General features: G+C 39.6%; 1 protein-coding gene across 3 annotated transcripts in view; it reads left to right on the top strand.

The window, feature by feature from the left end:
• Nucleotides 1-5193: 5193 nt before the first annotated feature.
• The window catches only part of st6galnac3 (ST6 (alpha-N-acetyl-neuraminyl-2,3-beta-galactosyl-1,3)-N-acetylgalactosaminide alpha-2,6-sialyltransferase 3), a 182451-nt gene continuing 176088 nt past the window's right edge, over nt 5194-11556 (top strand). For 2 of the 3 annotated variants that reach the window (XM_079820173.1, XM_079820172.1), the window contains exon 1: nt 5194-5402. In XM_079820173.1, the coding sequence (XP_079676299.1) occupies nt 5385-5402 (18 nt within the window). In that variant the 5' untranslated portion in view covers nt 5194-5384. The remainder of the gene's footprint in view (nt 5403-11556) is intronic. The other variant, XR_013816785.1, reaches the window with a different exon arrangement.

Genomic DNA, 11556 nt, shown 5'->3' with positions numbered 1-11556 from the left:
TAAAATGAAAATCTTTTGTTTTACTTGCGCATTTGCAGTTTCCCCCTATTAAATCCATTCCTTGCAGCAGCTCTTCTGCCACTCAGTCCCGCTGAGGGGGCGTGTTCCAGCGGGACAGTGACATCAATGCATACCCTCTATTGGGAACGAGTGGGAGGAGCTAAGGAATCAGGAGCTGGCATAGACAATGAGTTTGTGACACCCATACCACCAAACCGGTCCCTAACCTAACCCATATCCCACCTCAATATCAGCTAAAGTGTTTTGCAATACAACACCAACACAAGAAGTAAATTTTATATATATATATACATTTGTATATACATAGCTAAAGACTGCTAATATAAAGTGCCACCATTCTTTTATTAGTTTGAGCAATTCCTATTTTAATATTCTTAAAAGTTATTTGCTTATGTTGCAACCCCAAATGTTGAAATGTACTGTGCAGCCAAATAGGAAAATGGAACAAGTGTGTGCTAAAACTAGGCTGTCTTATGATTTAATAGTCTTGGCTTAGAAAGTGACTAACAATGGGGAATTGTATCTGCTTATTATGCTTTGTAGAGAGGTGAGTATAACCAATCAAACAGCAGATTATATAAACCTTACCTTATTCCTGCAAAGAGTGGACTCTAAAAAATGCAGGGTTAAAAACAACTAACCCAGCAATTGGGTTGTTTTATGCAAAAATGGAACCCAACTGCAGGTTAAAACAACCCATTCACTGGGTTAAAACAACCCAATTGCTGGGTTTGTCCTTTTCAGCCCAACTTGGGTTGTTTTTAACCCAGCATTTTTTAGAGTGTGGGGCTTACTTGGGACTGGTGTCATGAAGCACATCATTTTTGTGTCCTCATAATCTTTAATCAAAGTAACTTCCCCTCCCTCTTCCAATGACTTCTCTTCTCTAATGATATGTTTACTGGTGCAAGGGCGGGACAACCTCTCACTCACATGAGATCCACCAATAACAAACCACAACCATCCAATTACCCATCAATTCCCCATGGGCAAAATCAAGTTCCGCCCAACATTTTTTCTTGTTTGAGAAGCTGTTTCCCTTATATATACGTCACAATAAAGGGAAGAAAAGGCTATCGCAACTTCCGTTTCATGGCAAAAAAAAAAAAAAAAAAAAAAATGTCATGCTGACTTTAAGTGAGATAATGTCATGGTTCTTTTATGTTTGGACTTAGTTTGCCGGTTTCCCACCTGAGTTTGTCACCTTGGTTACTGATTTGTATGGTTACGTCATTCTTTTCAGCTGTTCGTTATTAATTACCTTGGTTGATATGTGTATATAAGTTCCTGTGTTTTCAGTTATCATTTGTCCGGTCTCGTCTATGTTATGTTTGCTGCCCTGCCTTTGTTTGGATTTACAAGTGGATACTATTAAAGTCTGTCTTTAATAGTGGTCATAACCTTGATCCATTTGCTGTGCCATGAGCAGGGTGATCTCTCCCTTGAGGAGCATTTGGAGTTTTTAGATCTCGCTCATCAAACACGCTTCACTGATGACTGCCTTTATACATTCCACAACATGGGACTTAACACCTTTACAAAGGCCAAGTTGTCCGGGGAAGGGACCTCGAGGGAGCCTCGCCACATATGTGGAATGGGTACTGGATTCCTGCAGATCTGCATGGATGGCGACAATAACCCCACTTCAAACCCAGAGCCCAGCCAGAAACAACACAGCTGCACGGAACATCTGCCTGAGCCCACTGCAGACAGGGAGCCTCACGAGTCTGACCAGGTATGTGAGTCGGCAGCACAATCCGTCACTGTGGGAGTCATTGTGGAATACGAGGGTACGGAAGGGAGCCCCGCCCACATTTTCATAACTGAGAGTTAGTTTCTCATGACCTCAATGAACTGTTGTTTTGATTTTTGGAAAGGAATATTTCCTGCCCTCCCTGATCCCACCCAAATCAGACTCTTCATCTTCTGATCCGCTGATCCTGCCCAGCCTCCCTCTCCCGCCTCCTCTCCAAAAATCAGACTACCCCTCTACCCGTTGTTAGTCTCTCTGTTCCTCCTCAGCCTTCTCTCCAGATCTCAGCCAGTCCTTCTACCCAGTCTCCGCTGTCTCCCGTCAGCCCCTCAGTTCCCCCTCAGCCTGCTCTCAGTGGTGTGGATTCACCTGAGGCATTCCGTTAGCCATCTCTGCCTGGGCATGTGGACCCCCTGGCTCCGCCTCCGGTTGCTGATCCTGTCACTCCACCTCGACCTGTTGCCCTGACTCCTCTTCTTTCGACTCTACCAGGGATCATTGGGCTTTGGCTCCACCGGGCTCCCTCTAAACTTTGCCATTCCCCAGCCACGGATTTGCCTCCACCTCTTTGGCTTCATCTGGCTCCACCTTAGCCCTCCGATACCCCACTTTCACCTCAGGGGGTCATTGTTGCAGCTCCGTCACGGACTCCGAAGCTTTCGGAGTCGTCCGGTTTCCATTGGCTCTCTGTCTGCGCCTGGGGCTCCACCGCCGGCTCTGTCGCCATCAATCGTCGCCATGGCCGAGTCAAGTAAATCCCAGCTATGACTCCTCCCTTCTTTTGCCGCCGCCGTGGGTTTCCATCGTGGCTGGGCTCTGGGATTTCCACCTGGCCTCCCCTGCTCCAGGCTTCTCCCTGTCTCCTCCCACCTTCTACACCACCCTGGTTTCTTCAGTTGTCACCTCTCCTGGGTTCCCATCCTCCACCAGAGCCTCCTCCTTCCTCTGTCGGCATGAGGTTGCACCTTTCCAGGAGGGGGCTTACTGTCACGGTTCCGTTTGGACTTTGTTTGCCATTTTCCCTCCTGAGTTTGTCACCAAACTGATCTGTGTACATAAGCTCTTGTTTTTTCAGTTCTTATTCGTCCGGTCGCATCTATATTATTGTGTTTGCTTGTCTGCTTTTGTTTGGATTTACCAGTGGATACTAGTAAAGACTGTCTTCATCATTGTATGTGTTACTACAGCCAGTTCATGACAGAGAGAGTGGGTATAATTGAACATTGCTACAACAATTTCAGCACACAGTTTCCTTTTACTTTGCTGTTAAATCTTGACTAAGACATGATTCAAATGCAATTCCTGTTAATTTGTTGCTGCTTAAGATTGGTTCATGGATATACATCAGAAATAGCCAGCCACCTGTGCCAACCCAATCTAATAGTATCTAACACATGCAGTCTGAATCATAATCACACCATGTTCGTACGTTGGCCAGAGGAGAACTGGCCCCCTGACTGTGTCTAATTTCTCCCAAGGTTTTTTCTCCATTCTGTCACTTGATCCAGTTTGAGTTCCTTGCCACTGTTGCCTCTGGTTGGTTTAGTTGAGGAGGGCACTTAATATTCAACAACTGATTTGACTGCACTTACACTATTGGATGAGAACTGAACTGAGCTGGACGATGACATCACTGTGCTTTCTACTGAATTATAGATGAAATGAACTAATTTAATAAATGATGATCTTTACAACGGAAATGAATCAACACTGAAATGACTTCAGCTGAACAATGACACTATTTTCTTTTAAAGCTTCTGTTTGCATCATTGAATCATTTTTTCCGTTATCATTGTAAAGCTGTTTTGAAGCAATCTGTTTTGTATAAAGCACTATAAATAAACGTGACTTGACCAGTTATTGTGTTTATGTTGTAATGCAAAACACTTTTGCTGCTTTTGAGGTGGGATACGGGTAAGTTAGGGAGAGGTTTGATGGTATGGGTAAGTTATCTCCCTGATGCTAGTTAAGGTGTTGAGGAGGGCACTGCTCCGTATAGCTCCTGACTGTGTTTTAGCATCACCTCAGATGTAAAGTAATACCTCTAAATGTCTCATAGCACTAACTACTTCCCAAAAACCAAACATGAATGTGCATGGCTTTGTGCGAGCTGCTGCTGAGAGAGTATTTTGAAAATGAGCATTCCCATGCTCTGTTTGGTTAAGAAGGGCCTGAAAACTTAAGAAGGGAAAATTCTCTGATCTAGCTGCATTGTTGAGTCTGTCAGTGCAGGAAGAGAATTACAGAGCCCAAGAGAGAGCATCATTCAGAATCCATCTCACAGAGCCGCACAATGCCTGAATTAATGCAGAGCCAGAGTCACTGTGCACTTCATGACCTTCAGTGCTGTGTAATCATGTAGAATCAACCACAATTCTCACTGTTTCATGTTACTGTGACCTAGCTTCAATAAACATTTGCACATTTCATTGAAACTTTCAGCATTTTGAATTATTTTCAGCATGCTTTATTTTGTACACTGACTCCATATGCAACTGTTTTCAATGGTTCTTGTGAGTTTTAGAAATTTTAAGCATTTGTTAGCATTTTCTAGCGAACATGAAAAAACAACAACATACATTAGCCTATAACATATTTATACAATATGTATGTTACTTTTATATGCATGTGCCTCAGTGTCATGTTGGGTTTCCATGATTTATGGGGACAGACTATTCTGTACCCTAACCCTAAACCTACCCATCACATAAAACTTTCTGTCTGCGTTTCTACATTTTCAAAAAAACATCACTTTGTATGATTTATAAGCTGTTTTACTCATGGGGACCAAAAAATGTCCCCACAAGGACAAGGATTTTGGATATTCTTTTTGGGGACATTTTGCCTTCTCTCTCTAGACTTCTTTTGTTTTTATATACAGGTGGTTATAAATAATCTAATCTAAATCTACCCACATCTTAACCCAAACAGTTTCTTCATTTTCACAATTCAAAGGTTTACTGTGTGTAGGCTACATTCCCAAAAAGGTTATGGGAGGTTTGTCATATTTGGCTCACTTATGAAAACATTTGTAAAAAATATTTACAAACACATTTTTTTCATGTTAACTAATTTTTATCTGAAAAAAAAAAAAAAAAAAAATAGCAATGCCCTTGTGACATGATACTTTTGATCTACAACAATAACTTTTTTGTCTTTACAAGCAATAAGACTGTAATACAGCAATTGTTTCTCGTTAGTTTTTCTAACAGTAACATAATTTTTTCTTATATAAAAAGACAATGATTGTGTTATATATTATTGAGTACTGCATAAATACACTCTCTTTGTAACAATAGTGAAGTACATCGCTGTCACTCATCCTTTACACTGAATAGCACAGGGATGGAAATCACAGTCACGTGATAAAGGGGGCGGGGCTCTCGTAGCCATGAGCCAATAGGAGCGCTCGTCAACCCGAGCTCTGTAGATCAGGGAATAGAGCATGAATAACGGTACTCCACAATATTTACTGAAATGTTTCATCGCCACACCAACGGCGGGCATCCATGGCGCATATAAATAAACCATTTAACAGCCAATACTGGCCTTTTCGTCTTTAGATTGATACGAGCACTTCAGCGCTGCGAGCTATTTATTCAGTCTTAAGATGGCCTGGATCTGGAAGGTAAGTCGAGCAGTTGATTGTTTGTCTCGCTTTAAATTCATTAATGTATGAATGCGCGTTAATGTGCTGCTCAGATTACATTCGCATTGTTGGTATTTTAAAACCTGAAGTGTGCGACGAGAAACGGGTGGTTATCCAAATATCTAGTTGCTTTTGTAAGGAATGTAACTGTGTGGTAGAAGCTTCATGTCTTGAAACAATGTTCAAGTGCGACACGTGTGATCATCCAGTTTGCTTACACTTTGCTACCAGATTTACTTGATGAATTCTGGTTTATGCAAATATGAGACTTAATGTATCCAAAAACACCAATGACAGTGTCTGATTCTGCAAAGACCATTCGCTGAGGCATACAATGCAAACAAGTTATTAGTTTTCCCGTTATATGCACTTTACTACAACCATGTAAATTCACGCCCCTGGAGGTTTTTACAACCTTCTATTCAAACACAAATGAAGACCTTTGGTTAATGATACCACCACTCATAATACCTATGTGGCATCAGGGTTTGTTTTGTTTGGATGAATCGTCCATTGTGATGTGAAAAGGGACAGTAAAAGATCCAGACCGATTGTATTTTCAAACATGCTCGAATCTCTGTTCTTGTTTTGTCAGTCGGACCCCCCCCCCCCAACAAAATCAATAAAAAAAGCATTGTGAAGGTTTTTCTTTGCAAACTGTGAAACTTAACGTGCAGCAAATTTGTTTGAAGAAAGTTAGATGTGATCCTCAGTCGTTTAGTGTATGATGCCCAGTTTTTACAAAGTCGGCAAGTGTATGATTCCTAGTCTTTTAAAATCTGCTTTGTTTATAAAGTTGTGTATTCTAGCATTAAATCCCAACAGTGTCACATTTCTAATTTCCTTTTTATAAACATAGTATTTAAAAAAAAATAAACGTTAGTGTTAATCACTATTGTGATCCGACCGGTATTAAACTGAAGTGTATTTTTTGTTTTACCTGTAAAGACAACCTTTCGTAGGTTTGGTTTATGCTATCAAAACATTTCTTTGTTTGTTTGAGCATCCCAACCAGCCTGACGACAGCATCATTAGCCGGGTTTCCATTACAACTTTTGTGATATTTTCTAAGGCCCTGTCCACACGAACATGGGTATTTTCAAAACCGCAGCTTTTTCTTTGCGGTTTGGCCGTTCGTCCACACGCAAATGCAGGATCCGGACACTGAAACCAAACTTTTTTGAAAACTCCTGCCAGGGTGAACATTTTTAGAAACTCCGGTTGCTGTGTTGTCGTGTGGACAGTGAAACCCGAGATTTTGGCTTGTTTCATCAGAACCGGAACCGGCAATACAATTTTTTCCAGGCTTCTGATTGGCCAACATGGCTTTACGGTTAGGGTCATATTGCCACCTGTTGGTTTGGCATGCTCTTGACAAGGCTTCAAAGCGTGTTTTGCTTCATGTGGACGCAATTTTTTTTAAACGGAGGAAGGGAAAACTCTGTTTATAAAAATACCCGTGTACGTGAGGACTAGGAGTGTGCCATATCATACCGTCCACGATAATACCGGTATAAATTTTTACATGATAAAAAAGTGTCATATCGCGATATCAATGATATAGCGACGCAATGGCGTATGGCGCATTTACGTTCCCTAGCGTGCACAACAACAACACCTGTCCGAGTATTCACGAAGAGCAGCATGTCAGCCTCCGATAACGACTTAGTACCTAAAAAGGGAGCTACTTGGTTACAACAGGTCAGCCCTCTTGACAACTGACTAAACATTGACAACTTAAAGCTGCTATTGATGTTTGCAGCGCAATATTTGACCGGAAGGGAAATTGACAGTTATTTTCGTCAGTTTTTTTTTTCTAGATCAGTTAGATCTAGCTTTCTGCCTTCTTTGAATCAGACACAGAGATAAAGTAGTGCGTAAGATTACATTTATTTGAATGAATGGATTATAGCATTTATTTGGATTAATGAGAGAGAGAGAGAGAGAGAGAGAGAGAGAGAGAGAGAGAGAGATTCGTACCTGTGTGACACCGTCTGTTCAGCGTCTCTCTTAACGAAGATGTGGGTTTATTACTGAAAAATAGCGATGTAACCCCATCGTTGATGAGAAATATAATGTAGTGATCCAGTAACTTAGCTATTTTATTGCTAAAAGTCACAGGGCGGCGTTAATAACAAGTTTCTGTGCTCATGAATGTGCAGCACGATCTCTGCTCTCTGAATGCGAGTGATGCGCGCGTGTGTGAGCTTCAATAGCCCCGTTTACATACATACTTTTATGTCATTCCGATTAAAATTATTCCGATTGAACGATTCTGTGGACAGTTTACGCAAGACTTTATCTAAACCGATCTGGTGTTGCTGTAAGAAACACCTCAGAAAAATAAATTCTTCTGTCAGGCGCAGTTGAAGTAGAAAGTGCCTGGGACAAACGCTGTCAGATGAGATGGCGTAGCCAGGCTATGTCTGTGTCATTATTCCAACATTTATCTTCATAACTTGTTACAAAATAAAAAGTTTTACACTTCAGAAATATTAGTGTATCCTTATGAAAGCAGTGTTTATATACAGCATTTTCATTCTGACTTTCAGACATTTAAACCGATTACAGTGCTCTGTGTAAACACACCTGAAATTAAAACAGCGCATTAATATAGAACGAGGATTCATCTGACTTGGAACTACCTGTGCATTAAACGATTTTATTGCACACCTTCCAGCCAATCAGAATCAAATATTCAGACAGACAATGGCATAAATTACATTATTGTTAAACTAAAATATGTTATGTCATGGTTTTGTTTGCACTAATAAATGCTGCTGCCTACCAGCTGCAATAACCAATAAAACTTTGTTCCATAATTTCTTTTTTCTATATCGTCATAAATATCGTTATCGCAAATATTCTTGAAATATCGTGATATAATTTTGAGGCTATATCGCCCACCCCTAGTGAGGACTAGTCGATAAAAAACTATTTCGAAATGTCGGCATTTCCATTAACCAATGTTATGCGACTAAATGCTTTTTTTCCCTCTCACAATAATTCATTCCAAAAATAATGCCAACGGATGTTAATAGGTTAGCGTATATCACAGCCACCGCACTAGCCATTATTTTTAATCGAAGGAGACATAGGCGTGTTATCCAATCATTATCGGCAAGGAAAGCCCCTTATACTTGGGAGCGGCCACGTATTAGGTATTTCTGAGTGTTTCCCCCTCATATCTGCTTCAAGGTCTTGATAAATTGTGGCATTACTTTGTTGTTTAGAATCCAGTGTTACCATAATTTGTCTCTTATGAGTTTAATAAAAAAACTCTTGTCTTCTGTCCAAACATACCGTATTATCTATAAAGAATGATTGACTTTTACGTACACCAGGTGACCTGTAAATACTAAATATTTTTTTTTGAAAGTTTCAATTGCAGTTTTACATGTTCCTTTTTCGAATTGCCTGAAAAACCACCTCATGTGAGCGTATAAACTTATTTGCGATATATGGGAGTTTTTGTGAAATTATCATGTTTCTGTTGGGCGTATTTTCAATTTGCGAAATTTGAAGGGTAATGTGAATGGAGCTATAGACTATAGTGTTAGGAGCGGAACTATCTGTGTCTGACCAATTGCAGAGGAGAGTTGTGTTCTGGAAACTTAAATATAACTTAAGTTTAAGTTTAAATATATATTCTTAATATCTTTTTGGTGACACTAGGGGCTTCAGTTGTTTAAAACTGTGCAGGTTGTGCATAACAGTTCTACATTGTGTTTAAAATGTTTCGATTTTGTGGAATATTCACTGTGAATGCACAGTTTGCAAGCAAAGGGTTGGTCACACAGAGCAAGCATGTTCAACAAGTAACAATTTCAGTTTAAATTACAATGTTTTATGCCATTCATTGAAACTGAAGACATATAATCAGGAGAGACTGTGGCTCTAAATAGCCTCAGTTGGCTGTACTGTGCCCTTGTCAGCGCTTTATCATCACCCTTAATCTATACGTCTGCATCAGACAGCAATCAGCAAACAGAGAAGAGGGACAGATTAACTATTTAAAGCTGCTCATATAAAATGTATGTTCGTGCTTATGTGGATGTGAAGTGTTGGAGTTCTCTTTAAGCACATTGCTTTACTTCTGGACAGTTTGGACGGTTTTGTGATGGTAATGTAACCTTTAAGAGCTGGTCAGAGTGCAGTGTGCCACTCAGTGCCTCTTTGTAATCGCAGAGAATTAGTTCCAGTGTTGTCCACCTCACATGGCTGCTGTGGTCAGTTCTGCATGTCTGCACACTTCACTGTAAAAAAACCTGTATTTAATATTTTTGGATTAAAATATCCAAAAACCACTATAACAGTTTTATATATTTGTTAACTTGTGTACTTACATTATCCCAAATGTTTCCAAGAATGTTTCAGTGACATCATACCTGCGTTGCCCTCGATTTCCGAAACCATGGAAACACCAAAGACGCTTAAATATATTATGTGTTAGACAGGGGAGCAACTGTTTGGATACATTCATCGACAGAAAACAAATCATTTTTATATAGTTCAACACAGTTAGTCTTATTGTTGATTTACCGTGAGTATCATGATTTACCTAGCCTGGCTCCGCCCTCCTATGTACTTCCGCTCAATTATCATTGTTCTTTAGTACTCCATCTGGGATTGCGATATATTCTCTGGTTTTCTTCGATCAAAATTGAACCGGTTCAATCAGCGAACAGAGGGCGTGCCTGCGAACGATGACGTTGATGTCATCTACTTTGAGATGACATGCGTCCCGACTAAACGTTAGCGATTGGTTATGGCAGATCCAGGGTGTTTCTGGGCAGTTTTAAACTTCAACATGGTACCCGCCTTCAAGGAAGTTAATGCTTGTCAATGGAGAGTGGCCATACTCTCTGAATGTATGAGATGTTTTACCATGCCTAATATCAATCGAGCTTACTGCAGTGTGCAACAAGTGTCTCATAGTAGCCGCAGAGCGTACGTACGGAATAGCATTATAACATAACTGTCTACACTCTCGAATGTATCTAATATGATAAAACAGCACTGCATTACCCCAATAACGCTTGACCGGAAGAAGCAGAAACGCTCGTTTGCGGCATAATAAAAGCTCCGCGAAATCAAGGCGTCACCAAGCTACACCTTTTGTTTTGAATAAACGACCCTTTAACGGTGAAAAATTACATATTGTGGCTTTAAGGAGCAATTTCTACGTGATCTAACCATTTAATTTTGTTTTGTTGGTGTAACTTAATTAATATATTTAGGTTAATTCAATAATATTTTTTATATTTAGCTAAATTAAGATATCCAACCCTACTGCAGAGAAAATTTTACAAATTGAGTCTTTGCATTTACTTGGATCTGGACTTTAATGTGGTCTCAAACCTCTTTTTAGCTCTGATAGTAAGTAGAATGTCTAGTGGATCGAAATAAAGTGTAACCAGGAAACATTTATTTTTATGAGTGTATTGTAGTGTACTTACAATACTTAGTCCTGTAGCTTAGTTTCTTCAATTGTCTTTTTTTTGTTTTCTTTTTTGGTGGAAAACACTAGATCTTGAGCTGGGCATGTGTAAATGAACACAGTGGCACACTTCACTCTGAAACAGGCAGCAAAACAGACTATATTTATTAAATTGAATTAAGTATAATAAACTACAGCCTTTTGTGATTTAAAAACCACACTAAGGCATATCGTGATTTCAATTTTAGTTTTTAGTTTTTTTTTTTAAATATGTGGATTTTTTTTATTATAGGACATTTTGTGTAGGACATCCATATTGGATCATTTTCTTTGTGTTTATTCTGACTTATTTGCCTGTAATGGCCCACTGATCTTAATCGATAGATTATATAGACAAAAACATTCTAATGTGTTTTTCAAATAGGATGGATGTCTTGTATGGATATATCTCTAAACACAATGTTTATCTACTGTATGTATGCTGCTTGACCGTTATGAGTTGTTTAAGGCTTAAACGAAATCAAACTGGGTGTTGCAAACATGTTAAACATTTCAGAAAGTATTAAAGACCCAAAGAATCTAAATCCAGAGATTATCATTAAGATAATGAGAAACAGCCACTTTAGATGGGATTACACTCAATTCCATTAGGCTAATTTTAAGAGGTTTAACTTCTAAGTTGTCCAACAGTCC

This window comes from Gobio gobio (genome assembly GCF_949357685.1).
Source record: "Gobio gobio genome assembly, chromosome: 6".
Taxonomy (NCBI): domain Eukaryota; kingdom Metazoa; phylum Chordata; class Actinopteri; order Cypriniformes; family Gobionidae; genus Gobio; species Gobio gobio.
The sequence above is the reverse complement of the archived record's forward strand: the minus strand, read 5'-3'. Positions and strand labels throughout refer to the sequence as shown.